This window comes from Alosa alosa, chromosome 9 (assembly GCF_017589495.1).
Source record: "Alosa alosa isolate M-15738 ecotype Scorff River chromosome 9, AALO_Geno_1.1, whole genome shotgun sequence".
Taxonomy (NCBI): domain Eukaryota; kingdom Metazoa; phylum Chordata; class Actinopteri; order Clupeiformes; family Clupeidae; genus Alosa; species Alosa alosa.
The window spans coordinates 11,370,859-11,392,499 of record NC_063197.1 but is presented as its reverse complement, the minus strand read 5'-3'; the positions used below and the strand labels follow the sequence as shown (position 1 = coordinate 11,392,499).

At 43.8% G+C, this 21,641-nt stretch overlaps 1 protein-coding gene across 1 annotated transcript; it reads left to right on the top strand.

Annotated features, from left to right (window-relative positions):
* Window positions 1-75: 75 nt before the first annotated feature.
* On the top strand, window positions 76-21,201 carry dnai3 (dynein axonemal intermediate chain 3). Its single transcript, XM_048251502.1, has 23 exons — window positions 76-160; window positions 1,116-1,163; window positions 1,394-1,441; window positions 4,446-4,630; window positions 5,397-5,501; window positions 5,699-5,842; window positions 6,088-6,287; window positions 6,616-6,732; window positions 7,259-7,449; window positions 8,168-8,292; window positions 8,882-8,971; window positions 9,592-9,684; window positions 10,927-11,049; window positions 11,983-12,056; window positions 12,331-12,484; window positions 12,686-12,770; window positions 14,769-14,884; window positions 15,303-15,366; window positions 16,407-16,537; window positions 17,594-17,798; window positions 18,294-18,385; window positions 19,257-19,379; window positions 20,864-21,201. Exons 2-23 carry the CDS (start codon window positions 1,118-1,120, stop codon window positions 20,981-20,983), a joined length of 2,631 nt encoding a protein of 876 aa, XP_048107459.1. The 5' UTR covers window positions 76-160; window positions 1,116-1,117; the 3' UTR covers window positions 20,984-21,201.
* The last annotated feature ends 440 nt before the right edge of the window (window positions 21,202-21,641 follow it).

Genomic DNA, 21,641 nt, shown 5'->3' with positions numbered 1-21,641 from the left:
GGACTGGATGTTTAGCTGTTGTGATTGGTGAAACCACTGCTCGTGCTTCCCGTAACTACTAGCAACCCGTTTGATGCCGGAAGCTAGAAAAACACCAAAACGAAACCACAGAAAAATTGTGACGGCACAGCCAAAGTCAGTAGGCGACACCTGCCTAAAGGTAACGTTAAATGTAAACTTGACATGCTATGTTCGTTTTCTACGCTAGTTTTTATTTTGCCAGTAGCCTTCATGTTTTATATCCATATCAACCAAATAGTTCTAGACTATCACATGACAACCGCAAACTTATCGTGTTATGCTAACATTAACTTTAACAGTTGTGGCTAAATTGTCATTTGCCCTCTTCAAAGTATTAAATCCAATCTTGCATACTGTGTTTGCGGCACTTTAATGTAAATTGTTTCCGACTGAAATGTTGCATAGACTGCATTGGATTGATTGCGCATGTCAACCTGCCCGAGAATCTCACCTTACATTAAGATAAGCTGCTCATCAATGTATGTAAACAATTACATTTACAATTCTTGTCATCTACCATACTTTTAGCCATGGCAGAGTAGCTGTCTGTCGCAGGTTGCCTAGTTCTATGCAATCTTACATTGCTAAATAGATTGAAAAAATCAGTTAGTGGGGACGGAGATTCTGCAAGAGTATGTGCCTTCTTGTTGTCGAAACAATAGGCTACTGTAGCAGTAGCCTACTCTACACACAGAGATTGGCATTTCAAGGACAAATATATTACTTGATAGACCTCCTTATCCCTGCCGATCTGTAAAGTTGAGAACGTGTTGAAAAATGCATCGGTGTGATCTCTCTCCCATTTTGCGAACATAAAGCTTGTGTGCAACTAGGTGGCACTGTCTCTCAACTTTTGCCATCAGGCATTGTAGTATGATATATACTCTTTTGATCCCGTGAGGGAAATTTGGTCTCTGCATTTATCCCAATCCGTGAATTAGTGAAACACACTCAGCACACAGTGAACACACAGTGAGTTCTTTACTGAGTGTAGCCTAAGGGCCAAGCTCTTTAGTGTAACCATATGTCTCGTTCTGTAGCCTACTTCTAACTCTAGGCCTATTTTTTATTTCATGACTATGTTGTTGTTGCAGCAATGGCATCTCAAAGACCTAGGAGCACAGCAAGCAGCAAAGGGAAAGGTAAATATGATCCACAGAATCCATAGATTAAGCAAAAACAAACAAGCAAAAACTCTCCTCTTTTTATGCTAGCATGAATATACAAAGGACTTAATATTTCACTATCAAAGCAATAGCATATTTTTCAAATTTTGAAACACAAAACCGCTATGCTAGTTTGATGTGTCATTTACTGATAATTATTTTCTTTAGCCCTTCACACTAAGTTCCTGTTTTGTATCTATATATAGATAAGAAGAATGGTGCTGCATCATCTATTGAAAATCTTGCTGAAACTGGTAAGAAGCACATGAGATGACTATAACAGGGTAAAAATAAAATAAAAAACCTTAACAACAACAAAAACATTCAAACTAACCAACCACAGAAAAAAGAAACCCCAAAATAATGCAGCTATTAGGTATGTCTGCTTTACTCTTATATTGGACTGGGAAGTTCACAGAACCTTTTAGAGAACTAGGCCTACACCAAAAATTCCACAGGAAGCTCCGTGAGCTTTCAGTGTTTCTTCCCAGTAGCACAGGGCTGTTGTGTTGCAGTCCTCAACTCACCTCTGACTCTTGGAGTGTACTGTGGGATCAGGAGCAGCCACTTTGCTGCACAATACTATTTTCAGTGTCTGTATTGTTCCTGGCTCCTCTTCGTCCCATTCATTATCCTATTCATTTTGGCTCTTTGGCCAGAGATCATGCTCACGATAGTGAAATTACAAACACATGTCTGGGAAACTCACAAGCAATGGCGTAGTTTAAACTGACTGCACCGTTTCAGCTAATAATCAAATAGACTTCCCTAGTGTGTTAGGCTATCTGATGAACCATGACAGGCCATATCCACTGTGACATACATGTTGTAGTATAGTGATGGATGCAATGCAGACTAATTTTCTTCTGCCATAAACATCCATTCTATTACCTCAGACAGTCACAGTTAATCTAACAGATTTTAAAGATTTATATATGTTGTGTAAGATTGCAATTGCAAGTGCAATTTCATAGCCTTTTGGTAACAATATGTATTTTGATGTTCTGTACTATTCTGATGAGGAGCCACTCTAAGCATGGTGTTTTCCAAAAGATGTTATCCAGGGGACTTTTTGGACATTTAACAACCAGCCTTAGGATGGTGGTCTGTGGTCAGGGATCCATCTTTAAACCCATCCATTGGTAGCACTAGTGAAATGTATTGACTACAGTATGCGAGGTCAATAAAGGGTAGCCTGAGGATCTTTTTGTCAGATCAATGATGTCATACCATGTTCACAGAATGCTCATCATAGCCGACACTGGGCAGTAAGCATATGCCCGCTCCACTCAGTGCTTTTTCATGTGAGCCTCTGTATATGGTTGCAGTGCCTGTGGACACGGCGAAGGTTCAGCAAGGGTATTTGTTTACAGGTCTCTTTCAGTCTTATCTCTTTTTTGTCAGTTTGTCTTTCAAGACTGTCATTGTTTTTTTCTCTTCTTCTTCTTCTTCTTCTTCTTCTTCTTCTTCTTCCCAGCACCACCCTGAAAAAAAAAAACACACTTTTGGTTAAACCTTCCCTCTTATTATGACAAACGCGCGGAGCAGAAGTGTATCTTTTTACCTTAAATGACATCACCCACACTTTTGTGGGTGCAACTTGATAGCGCCTTCTGCCCGGCTAAGCCCTGGCTGCTCGGCAGACGAGACCTCATCAACGTGTTTTGTCCTCGGTTGAGTTTTGGGGGAGAAGTCAGGGTCATGTGTTGTCTGGAGTCTCTCCCAAGTCGAACCGAAAGCCAGCTGAATTAAGGTAGAGAGAGAGAGAGAGAGAGACAGAAAGAGAGAGAGAGACATCCAAGGGTAAAAAACTGTGAGAACTGTGAAAACTCAAACAAGAAACATTCCTGCCCAGGACATGACCCGTGTCCTGAAAGAAACAAGGTTTAGGAGGAAATAGATAACAGCTCAAAACAGAATTCCTTTCAGGCATTTTTGAAGGTACTTGATGTGTTTATTACTGTTTTAGCTATTGCTCTAAATAACATGCATCCCTTTTCTTCTTTTAGTTTTTCTTTATTCATTAACACATGACACAACTTTACAGAGGAAACACTATGAGAAGCAGTAACACAGCAGTAGGTTACTGGGTTTGGGCAGCTAGTTAAAGCTGCCATTCACATAGGGATCGTTCAAAACCAAACGATCACATGCACATCGCTGTAGTTCACTTGTGTACATCCCATCCTTACATAACAAAGTGTTGTGAGCCAAGGTAGTAGCCCAGTGATGATGTGCAGATCCAGGTGGATTAGAGAGCCAAACACACACACACACACACACACACACACACGCACACACACACACGCGCACACACACCCCTCATGACTGCTGGTCCCCTGTCAACTCCCAGCAGAAGCAACTTCTGGCGAAAGCCTTTTGAAGAGGGTGGCGAGAGCTAAAGTGCAAGAGTTCTGTGATTATGCAAAGCCCTGCACGCTGTGTGTCAAGAGCACTGATGTTAGGGGCCGCCTAGGAAGAGACATAGACTACACTCAGCCAAGGGGGTCATTAAGAGGGCCCCTGTATGTGTGTGTGTGTGTGTGTGTGTGTGTGTGTGTGTGTGCGTGTGTGCGTGTGTGTGTGTGTGTGTGTGTGTGTGTGTGTGTGTGTGGCTGTGTGTGTCTGTGTGTGTTTGTGTGTGTGTGTATGGGTGTGTGTCACTGTAATAGCATCTCACCAGGTTGTTGTGGAAGAGGAATGCTTTAAATTTTTGAGTGAAAAAGAGCCTGTGGTTTCAGCTAAAAAGGGGGTGGCCTTCTACCCATCCAGTCTTTGATCTACAAGGGGTCGGGCGTCAGAATTAAAGCGTGGTCAGCTGGAGTGTGTAAGAGTACAGCTCTTATGTCTCAGGGTGTGAAGCGGTGTAGGCTCTGCTAACACATGAAGCCAAAAGCCAAGCTGAAACACAACCCCTCTCAGATTCAGCAAAGCGGAATCTGGTGCTGTGACTCAAAAGAGAAGTTATGACACATAAGCTAGTCCATGCTGTTGTGCAGTCCATCGACACCACATCGGATTGGATATTGAGAAGTCATTTAGCTGATTCATAATTCAAGATGATTCATTTATAAGAGGATTGGGATTCATATAGCTCTCTGACATCCTTTTATCCCCCCAACCCCACCCTACCCCACCTCCCATACCAACCACTATCCTCTCTCCACCACTCTCTCACCCCCAACCATCCACTATCCTCTCTCCACTTCCTCTCCCCCCAACCCCTCTCCTCCCAAACGCCCACTGTCTTCTCTGCAGCACCCCCCAGTGACATCTTTCCCATGGTGCTCACCTCGGCCACCCAGGAGCTGTTTGAGTGCCGGGCCGACGAGGACGTGACCGGCGACAGCCCCTACAAACTGCTGCGGAAGGAGGACATTGTGCAGGACATGAAGACCCGAGCGGCCGTGTCTGATTTCAGCCCCATCAAGCAAGTCGTGCTGGTGAGCTGTCAGGCCACTCTCATTGTCACAGAGAGAGAGAGCAACAATGTCCCACCGTTATGATGGATGGGTCCAGTGCTTAGGGCAGTCAAGACAAGCAGGAAGTAGTCAAAAGAGCAGTGGGCCTATCGCAGTCACACCCCTTAGCTGCACCTATAGAGTGTAATGAGATCTTAGGGGTCTGTGCAGTCCTCTCACCCAACCTAACCCACCAAAATAGAAAGACCCATAATTGTCATTAAGACACTTAATCTGGGAACAGACGTCCCCATTTTGAAAGGATGCAACGTCCGTGAAAATCATGGGAAGTCTGAGGGAGTCAACGGTAGTCACAGTGTTAAGTCGCGGCTGTATGTTTGGGTGACATATTTGAATCTTTGCCATTCTTTCCTTTGTTGACGCAATCCAGATTCAATCAAACATATTTGATATTATCTTGACCAGTCTGTTCTATGGTCGCCATAGTTGCAATTATGACATTAAACTGCCAACAGCGCAATCGTTATGTTTGTGCTCATATCTAACTCCCAATCATACCAAACTCGGTCTGTAAGTTATGTCTACTTAATGTTGTTCTTTGCGATTAAAAAAATCAGGAGGTCCTTTCCCAGCTTTAGGGTTTGTCATACTCATTGGCATCTGTTTTGAACTGTGGTCTCCTCTCTGTCAGTCTTGTTGCTTAGTGTAAGATGTACGTGCGTTGAGCGGATTCTATGTCCATTATGTCATTAACTCCCCAATTTCTGTTTCTATGATGTCTAACCAGGACTACCCTGAGGATGAGATGCTACTGGTGTTTGACAGGGACTTCACGTATGGACAGAGTTTCTACCTGGTTCTCACCGTGGAGGCCAAGGAGAGGCTCCTGCGGGTAAGCCCAAATGTCACTTCCTGATGACCTCAGACCAAAGCCTCTGCTGTCTCTGTCAGACTCCTCTGACCATTGTTTTCCTCCCCATTCTCTCCTGAAGGTGTGCTAACATCCACCATGCTCTAGACACAACTATCCTGGTTCAAGTTACAATGTTGTGAGTTGTAATGTCTGTGTCTTTGTTTATTTTTCCTCAGCCTCCAGAGCTGGAGAATGAGGAGGCAGAGGAGGATGACTCAGAAGATTATGCGATACCGACGACTCCGGTGCCCCAACCGTGGGTGTCCCTGGGCAGTGACCGAGAGATAGAGGATGAGACTTTCACAGACTCTAGGCCCAGGGTACAGAAATGCAACTGAAAAACATACAATAGATTTCTTATCACATCACATCTAACCTTTAGTTATATTTATAAAAAACGTTATACAGCAAAAGTGTTGTTACTTAAAATATTCATGTCATTTTCAGCATTTTATGAAACAGACTCATGCATTTGTGCTATGTGGCTTACCATCTAATGTTCTAAATCTTTCTCTCTCTCTCTCTCTCTCTCTCTCTCTCTCTGTCTCTCTCTCTCTCTCTGTAGTTAAAGTATAAAATCTCCAGAATAAGGCGTGAGTTTGGCGCTCCAGTCATCTTCTCCGACCGCAACGCTGTGGAAACCAAAGATGGCTTTATGGAATGCGCCTCCTACCAGGACAAGACCTTCAGCCTGAAGGAGATGGAGAGGGGCTGTGGGACGCAGGCCATCCCCGACGTGATATCTGCAAGCACTCAAACTCAGTGGTAGGCCCTCAGTAATGATGACCACAGAATGATGGACAAGGCCCCGACTTTGAACTCCTCTCCCTCTATTTTGCTAGTGGTTATACTACTGCACTTCATAGAAAAAATGCAGGGAAGGAGCACACATCCAAATCATAGTGCTGGCCAAGGTCTTAGTAGTTAAAGGTTGGTTGTGAATGAATAGTGGAAAAGAAAAAGGTGTTTCTGCTACAATCTGTTTAGTTCTACTTCCACGCTTGAAGAACAAGAAGGGTTGATTCTGTGTGATTCCTAAACAGTGTGATTTTCAAGTTCAGCTGATTTACCAGCCAACTATTTGGTTCCCTAGGACATATCCGAAGAATATGTGCACCCAATATGAACCCCGGGAGTTCTCTGAGGAGGACAAAGAAAACTGCCTGCAATCTGAGAATCTGAAGAATTTCGTCAAGTCAGTTGCCGTAAGGTAAGACGCATGCATGATTGATGGGGCTTGGCTCCCAGTGCAGCTTTGGGAAGGCGTTTCTAACTGCTGTGGGGGTGCAGAAGGAAGACTCAAACTTGAGCGCTTACTGACACTGAATTATTCAGCGTTCTTCCAAAAGCAAGCACCCCCTCAAAACCCCCTCAGCCCCCAAACCCTCAGTCCCCCTAGACCACATCACAGTTATCTTTGCTCAACTTTTTCTTCCCTTTGAGCTCGTTTCATTTATTTGTAATGTCTGTGTCCTCCGTCATTTCAACCTCAATCACTTCAGGTCAAGTCAAAATGAAACTTTCTCAGCAAAACCCTCAAAGAGTCTGACGAAAGAGTACCCTCAAAGAGTCTGACCAAGTAAATCCTGACGAATGTTCAAAGACTTATATCATGGACTCGACTCAATAGAATGGATATTACACTGTACATCAGAGCTCTGTCCTATGGCTATATTTGTTGGGGTACTATTAACTGGAGTTATGTGTGTTTTTGTGGCTGTTATTTCTTGCTGGAGATTTGAGTTGGCCATCCAGCAGAACGAGATCATGGATGTGTTCTTTGACGACTGGGCCGCTCTGAGCGAGGAAGACGCAGCCTTCGGGGGCAAAGCCGACACCTACATGAAGGAGTACCAGTCCTTCACTGACCTGCACCACAGCAAGGAGAGAACCATCAGCCACATCAACTGGCACCCCACCATCCCAGGTCAGCACGCTCCTCTAGCTGACCTCTCTTTGGAGATGGAGATCCTCTGCATTACAGTCACCATCATCACTCTGAAACTGTCAGTCAGATCACAAATCCACCCCTTTAGTAGTCCGTTTAAGTCACTATAACACTGTGGACATCAAACGAAGGGGTGTTGAAATGTGAATTTATTTATCATATCCAAATGAATATAATGGGTTCCATGTGAAGGGACGTTAAAATGTAAAATCTATTGGTGGAAATAGTTCAGCTCCAAATGTTTGCAGTCTCCCAGACAGCCACAGAGTTATTATGTGGGGGTGCAGAAGTCATCCCGAGCCTGTCGCTTGCCAAATGATAAATAAGCCATTGAGAATTTGACTCTTGATCATAAATGACAGTTGGCTGTGTAGTAGGTTGTGTAGGGCCACATTACAACATTCGCTGACTGCAGGCTTTTGCAGGGGAGGTGATATTTCATTTCTCCCCAGACAGAGAGCAGCACTCCGCACTGCAGTACAGCAGTATACCCTGTTGCTTCAGGCTCATTACAGGCGTAAATGGAGTGAGCTGATGGTGTGTGTGTGTGTGTGTGTGTGTGTGTGTGTGTGTGTGTGTGTATGTGTGTGTGTGTGTGTGTGTGTGTGTGTTCCTACATTTGTGTGTCTGTTTGTGTGTGTGTGTGTGTGTGTGTGTGTGTTCCTGCATCTCCGTGTGTGATGTTGCCATGGGGCAGGGGTGATTGTGGCCGCCATGACAGAGAGGCTGTCCTTTGAAGAGAGGATCTGTGGCTCCTCTAAGCTGGTCCTAAACCCTTCACTCATTCTCTTCTGGAGCTTCTCTGATCCCATCAACCCACAGGTATGTCAAATTCTCCCCTTTCATTTCACAAACACACACACACACACACACACACACACACACACACACACACACACACACACACACACACACACCCCACCTCCATTTAAATCTACACTGACAGCTTACAACTTTTAACTCCCCCGTCCTCCCAACATGAGGGATTTGATAATGAGAGAAGGCTTTAAGGGGTTCCAACAAGGCTTTTGTTTGGGTACATGAAAAGCCTCCGTTGAAGTCGCATGGATAGACAAGCAAAATGAATTATGGATGAAGGAAATGGTCATATCTATTAGCATTTTTGAGGAGCATATTTATATACACATAAATACATATATATAGAGTCCTTTGCTGTAGAAGAGGCCATTTTTGTTTTGTTCATTTTTGTCTCAGTAAATCTACTCAAAACTGGGCACTTTACCTTACCAAATGTAGCAAGTGAAGGGCTTTGAAAACAGTATTCCTTGTCAAAAATAAATGAACTTCAATGACTCAGACATCTGTACTTGAAAGATGCTTTGAAATCTAATGCCTCTAACCAACTGTGTTTTTTTTTCACCCTCTCTGCGCTCCTCTCTCCTCTGTGCAGTTGATGCTTGAGTGCCCAGACGATGTCTTCTCCTTTGAGTTCTGCCCCTCTGATCCAAATATTATTGTTGGCGGCTGCATGAATGGCCAGGTGCTGACTCTCGCTGTCGCTCTTCCTCTGTATTTTCACTTTCTCTATCCCTCTCTATGTGTCTCTTTCTCTCTCTCTCTCTCTCTCTCTCTCTCTCTCTCTCTCTCTCTCTCTCTTTTCTCCTCTTTTTCTCTCCTCTCTCACTCTCTTTCTCTCCCCTTTTCTCACTCTCTCTCTAGGTCTCTCTCCCTCTCTTTCTCTCCCCATCTCTCTCTCGCTCTCTCTTTCGCTCCCCTTCTCTCACTCTCTCTCTCGCTCTATGTCTCTCTCTCTCCCTCTCTTTCTCTCCCCATCGCTCTCTCTCTCTCTCTCTCTCTGTCTCTCTCCCTTTCTTTTCCCTTTGTACTCCTATCTCAGTAATTCCACTATCCCCAGCACATATGGTCAGTAACCATATAAGGTTACTAAAGCTTCATTTAACGACTGCCTTGGGACATATTCCTTCCAGCCACTTTTTCCTACACCAAGAATAAAAGAGACAGCACACAGTATTACCAAATGTATATTGTTCTTGTAGCTTTAATTCACCTCTCTGACACAAACTTGTAATCATATACTAACTCTGTTTTTGTTGGGTAACCTTTGTGTTTCGCTGATTAGTGTTGTTGTCGTGCTGGCAGGTCGTGCTGTGGGATATCTCGGCCCATGTGGACAGACTGCGAGGAACGCGTGGCGGAGGAGGCAAGAGCATGTCCAACAACACGGTCGTCTTGGTAAGTCCCTGATGTGTCCTCCAGTCATCTTTGTGTGATGAGAAACAACTAACGCCACACAGATGTCACATATCAAAACACATGCACTCACTATCTACCAACACAATGCCCTTTTTCACTGACTTATGTAAACTTATTAGGAGAACCCTCTGACATTTGTTCAACATTATTATCAGTTTGTGTCAATACCCAGCAGTCATGGGATCCCCCTAAGGTGCGCAAGGTAATAGTTAAGCATTGTTTGTCTCTGGGTTTGACCCTGGCTTTCATTTAGTTATGTTTACCGTAGTTGAGCAGTTTGAACAGGGGACTGGACCTCTGTTGATTGAAACTGAACAGAGCGTCCCCGAGAGGAATGTTGACATTGCAGAGTGCTGTCGGGGATGATGCTGATGAAAAAGTAAGGCGCTTGTTAAGATTGTGTGTGTGTGTGTGTGTGTGTGTGTGTGTGTGTGTCTGTGTGTGTGTGTGTGTGTGTGTGTCTCAGGTCTTACCCTTTAATCACCAATGATGGTTACAGGCTGTGTATGCCTCTGCTGCCAGTCTCCATAAGCCACAACAGAGCAGCTGCCTGCAACCTCTCCCATATTGTCGCTGTGTACTCAGTAACCTTTGCAGTCAACACCTCCAGCCCCCACGCACACACACACACACACACACACATGCACACACACACACAGCTGTTACGCAAGCCCATTCTCACGGCCACAGTCAAGCAGACACACAAATCACACATGTAGACACTCTCTGACTTATGCATACACAAACACACACACACAGACACACAGACACAAATTGCACACACACATTACATATGACCTCATTTGTTCAGTACCAAACCTCAGCCTTTAACTCAGTGAAGGACAGCTCTCAGAAGCGCCAGTGCTGGAGGAATCCTTATCAAGGCCAAGAGATTTGCCTTCAAGGCCATGCCTGTTTGAAAGACTCACTGTGCAAAGCAGTATTGTGGCAAAAACAAAACAATGTCCTTCATTATGGCCTCTTCAACACTGAAGTCCATTTCTAGAGGTCTTTTTCCATAAACAAGGCATTGTGAAAATCTCCACTCTCTCTCTCTCTCTCTCTCTCTCTGTCTATCTCTCTCTGTCTATCTCTCTCTCTCTCTCTCTGTCTCTCTCTCCTGTTTCCTCTGTGCGTATGGCAGTATGGCGGGCAGCTGTCGGCCGACGAGAGCCTGTCGCCTGGCGGAGTACTGTAATCCCTTTGTGTTTGTCTTCACAGCAGGGCTTTGAGGACAAGCTGGAAAGCGAAACTCCCGTCGTGCGCTACTGTGCCGTCTCCGGCATAGACGCTGGTCACAAAGCACCAATTACGGACATACAATGGCTCCCGGAAGGCTTCGAGGTACTCCGGGGTGACGGGGTGGTGGTAGGGGGTGGAAATGGGGTGGGGGTAGTGATTGAAGTCCCAGTCAAATAAGCTCTTTTGACAGGTCATCACCATTTACATGCTTTTGCATTAAAGAATGCAGTCTGACACAAGATTTTGTTTTGTTTTAATGGCTTTTTGGTACTTTGGTGCTCATGGCGTAAAACACCTTTGTGGAAGTAATTTGTCCATGTCACAGTTAGAACTGTGTGCATTGTTTGTTCACATTCATTTGATTGACACTTGGCCATAGTGGAAACTCTGACAGGCCACTTTCTTCAGAGAGTGCAGCAGCGCAGAGCTGTTATTTTATCTGATCTTGAGCAAACGCTTTAAACAAAGTGCCTGCCACCGCACTTGGAGCTCAATACACATTAGGTGCTTTAAAGTGTTCACACTTAATTTAAACCCACTGATACTGGAGACACTTCAGTCAGAAAAGGGCTGGGCTCAATCTTCTATCACCTTAAAGATTTCCCTCCGCTCCAATTAGCTATTGTCAATTTGGCTTCATATCAGTCTGAGAACCACTTTGACAAAACAAAACAAAAAAAGACTGTTTATGATGCCCAGTAAGATTTACTGTAAGGTCATTTACTGCTGTACAATATCAGCAGGGCTTGTCTATAGAGGTCAGGGGTTAAACTGATTATTGACAACCAAGAAATGGTATGCCGATGACCGGTTATGGCAGGCACCCCAAGGTCAGAGAGGACACTGGGTGACCTCACCCTGCTGTAAATGTGTCTTGTGTATTGACTGGGTCTCCGTGAAAGCAGGTACTAATCAGATTCAGTGGAGAGCCTTTATACCTCGAGAGGAGACTTGGGGACAGTTCAGGTCAGCACTTTTATGGAAACACATGGCCATTGTAGGATTAAGACTTTTATTTGGGTTGTCCATTCCTAGGTGTCCAGAACAGGGATTCCGATAGAGAACAAGGCCGGTACCTGTGTGCAAATTGTTACCTGTGCTCCAGACTGGTATGTTCCCCTCGTTCTCCTTAAACAAAGACTTTTATATAGACATATGAATGATATACTATATATGCCTATATGAATGAATCTATGGATGGATTTACTTATAACAGCTATTCTAGAGTATATGACACTTGATTAGTAATGTTTTGAATGAATATGTATAGATTTCCGTAGGTTTTAATTAACATCAGATTGATCATCACTGTTTAAACATACAGTAACAAATTTGACAGTGTTGTGAGGAATTGTTCTCCTTGTCCCCACCGCTCCATCCCAGCTGTGTGATGTTCTGGGACATCCGTGTGCCATGGACAGGTGGGCAGCCTCTGGAGGAGAAGAAGCAGAAGACGGACGAGAGGCCACTGGACAACCCGCACGGTGTGCCCAACATGTTCAAACACCTCGACCTGTCCTGGAAGCCTCTCATGAAGGTCGCCACAAATCCGTGTCTACGTTGTTGCTTATCTTATCTGTGTGAACAACGCATTTAAAACTTAACCAACGGAAATCAACCGCTGTGGTTGTTCATGCTGCTTATTTCCTTACTAGAGGCACTTGTCAGGTTTTATCTAACACTGTTTGATGTCTTTCATGTTTCTCTAACAGTGTTTCATATCTTTGATACTTCCTAGGTGTCCCTTCCAAAGATTGACAGCAGCGGTGAATACAGTCCACTCAAATTTTGCCTGCGACACAACACAAGTGACAGCCAAGTGGGTAAGTTGCTGATGGGGTTTCCTACGTCATGAATAATCTATAAAACTCAGATAATGACATTCTCACATTCCACATGTAACAACCCAAACCACTTCCTTGTCTTTACAAATTATCTACTAATTATCTACTTCTTGTTCACAGTTCACAGTGCAGCATACAAGGAAGTGATCATCTTGCCTTTGTATCTCTCTCCCTCTCTCTTTCTGTCTCTTTCTCTCTCTCTCTCTCTTTGTCTGTCTCTCTCTCTCTGTCTCTCCCTCCCTCTGTGTTTGTAACATCCACTTATTCCCTCCATAGTGCACTGTATAGAGAATAACCGTTATATAGTGATTAACTAGTGCACTAGGTGGTTATACACTATATACTGTACATAGTGCAGTGTGTGGTAAGTGTGAGAATGTTCTGAACGCAGGGTCCATCTGAGGACAGGAGTCATGTCCCTTTGAGTCATGTCTGTGATCTGCAGCAGACCTCAGGGGTGTACGTGTGCTGGAGGACATCATAGGCCGGGGGTGGGGATGGGGGAAAGCATCTCAGGTTCCCCCCATGGATGGATCAGGGATCCCAGTGATCAGCAGGCCATGGCTCCCTGACAGACACCCCCCTCCACACGCACACAACACACACACACACACACACACACTTCTCTGGTTTCATGGCGTTTTATTAAGCAATCGCTCCCAGACAAAGCAGAGCCATTAGGCTTTGTTGACTGTCAGCTGTTTGCAATAAGCTCCCGGAGCCAGAAGATGTCTCCAGAAGAGGCAAGTCTTTGTTCCTGCCTCCGATGTCTCCCTATATTAATTCAAAATTATAGTGAGGTCATGAATTTAATTCGCTGTTAGAGCAGAAAAAAAAAAAAAAAAGTGGTGTGTGGCTTTCCATAATGGAGTCACGTAGAACTTTGCTCTACTGGGCCTTCCTCTGTCTCCTCCTCTTCCTCCCTCTTTCCCTCCACCTCTCTCTCTCACTCTCTCTCTCTCTCTCCCCCCATCATATCCCTGTTGGTTTAAGTAATTAACAGGCCAGTCCCCTATGGCATAAAGGCGACAGACTGAGTAATGAGTGCTGGTCAGGCGCCTGTGGTAGGCCACTGGCAGTGCTGCTTGGACCTAATTGAAAAGTGTGACATGGAGAGGTGTCAGATTCACAGCCTTCTAGCACCACTGGCCCTGAGCTCTGTAAGAGATGGACCTCGCCATCTGACCACTGATTATAGTGACTAGTATATAGCGTCATGTACATACTGTATGTATACAATGAAAATCTACACAAATCTAAATATTTATTAACTATGAAAAGCAGGAAGAATCAAGGGAAAAGAAAGAGAGTGTGTGAGAGAAAGAGAAAGAGAGAGAGAGAAAGAAAGAGCTGTAACTGGATCCCATTCTCAGATATCTCACTGATAGTTGGAGCTCCATCAGCAGCCTACAGATATGGAGGCATGTAAGTGGTCAGTTTTGACCTTGGCTTCAGCGGACACTTATACTACTGAGGCAGAGGGCCACCAAAGGTATTACCCCTGACCCTGCCCTGCCGTCTCCCGGTCGACCCTGTGTCCTCCCTACGCCCTTGCCCTCGGCCGTGCATCGCTGGCTGGACAGATCACTGAGCTGCCGGCTCCTCCTCCCCTCTGTGTGTCCTACAGTGAGAGGGCCCAGGCTCTGGGGTTTACACATCTCTGATATCACTAGACCCAGGGGAAAAAGTAGATCATCGTAGGAAACGGCCACTCGTTATTTTCTAATATGTTTGTCAAAATAAATAGATTTATATAGCCTGAAATACGGCATTACATACTGTAGACATGCTGTTCTGTGCTATGCTGTGTTATGCAATAGCAATTGCTGCCAAGTAGCATTGGCTATAAATTAAACAGGGACTCCTAAAAAATGGTTTTGGCAATTTGTTTTTTTTTGCAATAGTCATATTAATTAATAAGATATCCCACATAATCCACAACATTCATATGGTGCTACTGCAAATGTATTTTAACAGCCACAGTCTATGCTGAGAGATCGGACATACCTGACTACAGTCTGCTCCGAGTTCCCTCAGCCAAGAACCTGAAACCTTTGGAGGATATCTGTACCAAGTTCTATGTTGGAACAGAGGTGAGCAACACTCAAGTCATGTATATTAAGCAATGATGCAGTCATTTGATAATGAGCAATAACCGCAGAAACGTGCTGTTGGCACCTCTCTTCCAGGAATTCCGTGTTATGAAGATGATTCAGATTACGATGCTCATAAATGGCCTGGAGTGTGTGTGTGTCTGTGTGTCTGTGTGTGTGTGTGTGTGTGTCTGTGCTACTATCAGATCCAAAAAACTCTGTTATCTGTGTGTGTGTGTGTGTGTGTGTGTGTGTGTGTGTGTGTGTGTGTGTGTGTGTGTCTGTGCTACTACCAGATCCAAAAAACTCTGTTATCTGTGTGTGTGTGTGTGTGTGTGTGTGTGTATGTGTGTGTGTATGTGTGTGTGTCTGTGCTACTACCAGATCCGAGAATCTCTGTTATCTCTTTTGCCTTCAGGATGGTGAGCTGATATACACAGACTGGAAGATGGAGAAGGATAATGACTCTGGAAGACTGTTTAGTAAGAGAAGATTATAATACAATCTACAGACAAATGCAACATCCACATATATTTGTTGCAGTCAGTGTTCATTTATAGCCATGATGTTGCATGAAATGAGCAGCCACAGTACCTTTTTAGCTTTGGGAACGTGCGCACATACAAATGAAGGTGCAGGAGCCAAAAGTTCCGCACACTTGCCCTTTTTTTAGTTTATTTGAGTTCAATCCCCAACACAAATGACGTTTGGAGCCCTTGGGCTCTTCATCAGACTCGGCAGCCACAGTGCCTTGACATGTCTAGTTATTTAATATCTGAAATATCTCGCTGCCTGAAGGAGGTCACTGAGTCTAGTCGCAAACAATGTCAGCCTTATCTAACACCTTTACTCTCTCCTTACGCATAGCTGAGGTTTCCCTCTGTGACACATTTCATTGGATTTATGTTGAGGTATTGCCATTGACAGAGAGCCAAGAGGGACTAATTAAATCCAATTTCTTCATGACTGAGTCTCCCTGAAAATCAAACACAGCAATTTTGAGTTAATTACTGGTTATGAGATTATGGTCTGTCCTGTCAAGTTTACTTTGGCAGGGTTTGTGCATTCGATTATTCAGTAAATTGCACAACATATCGTACGGAGTGGGAGGATGGATTATTGGTTTTGCATGAAGAGGAAATTGTTGTGTATAAACCCCATATCCGTCTTGCTGTGTAATTGAACTCTGATGAGATGAAAATATTTATTCCCTCCCGGCAAATGCTGCTTTCCATAGTGAATTATAGCGGATATGGGTATATGAATCTATGCTGTAAAAATGTCATGTACACACACACACACACACACAGAGAGAGAGAGACACACACACACACACCCACACACAGACGCATATGCCTATAATAGTCCTTGGTGCATCTGCAGAAATAGTTATTCAACCAGAGCTTTCTTTTACCTCTCTCCTTTTCTTTTCCTTACTTCTCTCTCTCTCTCTCTCTCTCTCTCTCTCTCTCTCTCTCTCTCTCTCTCCCTCTCTCCCTCTCTCCCTCTCTCTCTCTCTCAGGTCCCAAACCCAGCCACCGTTACATTATCCACGATGGTCTGGTGAACACTGTCCGCCGCTCGCCATTCTTCGAGGACATCATCTTGACAGTAGGCGGCTGGACGTTTGCCATCTGGAAGGAAGGGGTCATGGTAAATCCACAGACATCGACAGTAGAGCGGACCGCAGTGCAGCGTTCAGCAGAGCTCGTATTGAGTGTAGCCTCAACATGCACAGAAGTGCTTACGCAAGTGCTGACATCGGCGTGCCACCATCACCAACTTAAGTGAAGTCTTTATTGCTGCGCACAACGTTTCCCCTGATTCATGCTTAGGTTGCATTAGGCTACATTACATTACAATTGGCTGACACATTTTTAACCAAAGCAACTTACAACATGGTAGACAGTTAAAAGCTTTTTAAAGCAATTCTCCCAACAATTCTAGAACAATTTAAAACAATTTAAGGTAGGGTACTTGGGTAAAAGTAAGGTGTCTTTGGGGTGACACTGAATCTTATTCATTAGTGGTGCACATGGACTCTTAGACTGATGGATTGGGTCAGAATGGAAAAACATCTTTATCTTTATACAGTTTATGGCAGGTTCTTGTTTTCTTCGTCATTCTCAGAGCATGTTGCTTTTTAGGTGACTTATTTCCTCTGTCTTTCTAGCTGTCATTCTTTAGTTTGCATGTTGGGGCACGATGTACTTCTTGATCACAGAGCTCAAGTAGGCTATATATATCATGGAAATGAAATAGTTTTCCGCCATTAAACGCCCACACTTTCTTGCTTAGACATGTAAAGCCTGGGCATGTATGTCTTCATATCAAGCATGCACTGCATTTAAGTGTAATCTATAATGTGTTAAGAACTATATGAGAAGGACATGTCTAAGCACTGGGATTCCCCCAGTGTATTATACTGTACGAGTGGTTCAACCTATCCTGTATTGAGACCATTAAACTGGAGATGTATGTGCAACATGCAGGGGTCTAGTTTTTCTGTCTGTGCTACATACCATGTGTGTACTGTGTCACTGTGTACAGTACTTGGTTTGGGTGTGCATGTAAATTCTTTTGTAGTTCTTGTAGTCTTTTTTTTTTTTTGGTGCATAGAAGTTACCATGGTCTGATTTCTGCCCGCTAACAGAGCGCTTTCATACTCAATGCTCCTTTTGGGATGTGGCTGATCTCTTGCCTTTGCAGGTGAGCCCCATCATCCTGTCCCACTGCTCCCAGACCCGGTGCACTAAGGGCTGTTGGTCCGGCTCCCGGCCGGGTGTGTTCTTCATCGGGAAGGAGGACGGCAGTATCGAGGTGTGGGATCTGCTGGAAAAGACCCACGAGCCCTCGCAGGTCCAGAACATCACCACCTTTCAGATCACCAGCATCAAGCCCTGGATCATCTCCTGTGAGTTCTCCCTTATTATGACCATGCTGCACAACGTCACTCAAAAGAAGCATGTTAGACACAGGAGGACTATAGACCCTTTCAACTGCATAAACAAACATATGCATTCCTAAGGCATTTCGGTGGCACAGAAAACAACATTGAGCTAATGGTAACTTGGCGACAAAAAAAAAAAAAAAAAAAAAAAAAAATTTAAAGTCAACATTTTGTGGAGCAATACATTAAAGTCAGATTTATTTTCATCTGGTATCTGCGTTGGTTTTGAACGTTTTAACCGGAAACCCCCTAGGAACAGATTGAAAGGGTCTATCCTATATAGGATATATATATATATATATATATATATATATATATATATATATATATATATATATATATATATACTGTATGAGTATATAGACCATTCAGATATGCCGTATCAAATCATGCCTTATTCAAATTCTGCATCCAATGGGTAATGTATATTACACAACATCTGTTCATTTATTCAAACAGCAAAGCAGCATCTTCTGGCTGTGTCTGACCACTTTGGCACACTGCATATCCTGGAGATTCCCTGGACACTGAGAAGCCCTTCCAGCAATGAGGTGTGTTAACAATGGCTCAGTGCAGTAAAGGAAAAACACTCAGAACTTCACTCTCTCTTCACTGGTAATGTCTATGAGCAGTAAGAACATGCTCACTGTAAGAAATTGCTCGCACAGTGATGTCTATGGATGAACGGTTAGAAAATGCTTGCAATGCTTCTCACAGTTAGAAAATACCCACAGCCATGATGATTTATCATCAGAATATGCTCATAAAGCTCACTCTGGCGATGTCTGTTAACAGTAAAAATACAGTATGCTCACACTGAAATTGCAACAGTGCACTTGACTTGTGTCACAAAGGGATGGATTACTGAACGGGCCTACCGGGCCCAGGCCCAGGGGCCCTGAAGTTCAAGCCTTTGCGTGAAGTCACTACTACTGTATGCTCTCCACCCCGATATCTGAATAGGGCCTCTCAGTCAAATAGCACGGGTTATGTTATGTGATATGTCTTAATAGGGCCCCTCAATCATATATGGGTATGTTATTCACCCCTGATATTTGAATGGGGCCCCTCCGTCAAATAACACAGATCACACTATGTGTGATAATCATGCTTTGTAATTCCCATCTTTTTTCACAGCAAGATGCTTTAATGCCTTAAATCTGTTGAAAGCTATGTCATATTTGTAAGTCTCAATCTGTCCCTTTCTTTCCACAAAACTTACATAACATAATTTAAGGGGTTATTTTTCAACATTTTGTTTTGGGGAGGCATGCCCCCGGACCCCTCTACCATTGCTGTGTTACTAACTTCCTCAGGTGGGGAGAGGGGGCCATTTTCATGTCTGTGCCAAGAGGCCCAGTGGCTCATAATCCATCCATGGCGACACACTCCAGTGAAGTTATTGATTTCTCCGCTGTACAGAAGCAGAGCATAAGCAAGTACTTTGACAAAGAGGTGGACAGGCTGATCTACGTTGAGAAGAGACGGGAGGTGAGGGCGAAGGAGAAGGAAGAGGCGGAGGCCGAGGATCTCAAGAGGAGGATGGTGAGTTCTTCAAGCGACTCTTTACTTTTCCCCACGCCACAGTTACTACACTCTTAGGAACACTGTTTGCAGTTGGTGGCAGTTGGTCATAATGCTCAAATGCGCAAAATGCTCCATGAGTCAATAGTGTAGTTGATACACACTATACATTTTGGAAAACAATTTATGTCCACTACCTGAGACTATATTGTTTCAAATGTCAACTTTATTGCTTAGTTTAATTTTAGGATAGTAATTATGTATGAAAGGAAAAGTTATGGAATAACTTGCTTATAAGAAGGCAACAATATGCTGATCAGGATCATTTCCACTATGTATGTATGTGTGTGTGTGTGTGTGTATCTCTGTGTGTGTGTGTGTGTGTGTGTGTGTACATGCATGTGAGAGTCTGTGTGTGTGTGTGTGTGTGTGTGTGTGTGTGTGTGTGTGTGTATGTGTATCTATAATTATCCTCACACACACAGCAAATTTGGTTAGCTGTTTATTGAGTCCCGCCCAGCCTCAGACTGCACTTTGTCTTCATCAACATAAACAAAGTGCCTGGTGGCTTATCAGTCCACCAGTGGCCTTAAATGAATGTTTACAGAGCAGATTACAGTGAGTGAGATTCGGTAGGGTAGATGTAAATGTAAAAGACAAATAAACTGCATTGTTCCCTGTGGCTGCTCATGATATGCATCAAAGATTATAGAATGCAATGAGCTGAAATCTTACATTTGCAACATGTGGTTCTGTGGTCAGGATGAACCACCATGTGAAAATGTGACACGTTTTCACAGCAGCCCTGTTTGGTGGTTAGCTTGACAGTTTTAGTATTTAAAAAATTCTATAATTTAGTTTTAGAAAATGTTGCTAGAATAGGTTGCCAGGTATGCAGGTGAGTCATTAGAAAATGTTGCTAGAATAGGTTGCCAGGTATGCAGATGAGTCACACTGCTCCATCTGGCATGTTGTTATTTGTGTGAAACATTTTGAGTGGCCATTGTGCTGGAAAATAGGCTTTATAAATAAATGAATCTTACCTTATCTGTAGGCGAAAACGGCTTACGGCTGCCTTAATCATAAGCATATGAATCCTATCTAAATTATCCCTGAGCTACAAAACTGTGAGGGAGCCACCTCTGGCTGCTATCTATCAAAACAAAACTAGTTTATATTCCTCTTGGGCGTCCCAGGATGTTTTCTTTCCTTGTCCCCTTCTCCCTGTGGAGACCCAAGTAAATGAAGACAGAAAAGTGGGTTTGGTCAACAAACGTTTAGACAGTCCTTCACCACTGCTTTTTTTCACTAAAGCCAGAAAATACTTTGTCATTGCTGTTTGTGTAGCCATGGAGACAGTGCACAATCTACACCCCACCCCCCCCACCATCCTGAGTCTGTCTTGCAGACAGGTGCCTGTTTTCATCTGAGGTGCTTCCTTGTGCAGTTTCGATCTGAGGTTTGTCGTTCTTTTTCTTTTTCATTTGAATGATTTGTTGTTTCAGCAACCTGTGGCACAGGAGAAGTCGCTGGAGCAGATGGAGGAGGAGGCTCAGAAGGAGTATGAGGCCTATTTGGCCATGGAGAAGGTCATCATGAAGGACATGGGATTAGCTGAAGACTAGTCTGTCATCTGAAACCTTTCAGACACACACACACAGACACAGACACACACACACACACACACACACACACACACACACACACACACACACACACACACACACATCCAGTTTCCAGTGGACTTGCTGCCATCTGTAAAAAATATAACTTTGATGTATCGTTGTATAAAAATCTAACTCAGTGTTATTGTATATGAGATTAAAAATTAATTAGCTTTTAATGAATCGCCTCAAACAGTTTTCTCACATTTCTCCCTGCGCTCATCATTTTTTTTTAGAGATGATATGGGTTTCTCGTTGGAGTGTAGTATCTGGTTACTTGCCACAGTTCATCATTTGGTGTGTTTGCTCGGAGAGCTCTCCCTAATGCAGTAATGAAATACGTGGTTAATATAGGAGAGGCCCAGCTTGGCAGGAAATCATTTCATGGAGGTTTGGTTTCATAGCTGTGAGTTTAAGCCGCCCAACAGAAAGGTATTGACCACCACGCGCACGTCTCGTATTGATTTGATTTATCGATCCGCTCCAGAGTGCCACCGAGCGAAAACACCCGGACAACAAGCCAGAATGGAAAATAAGTAGTGACTGGCGTCTTGGTGAAAAGTTTTCAAGGTGTTTTAAATTCAGTGTCCCTGAACATCAGAGGAGCGCAGACATGTGC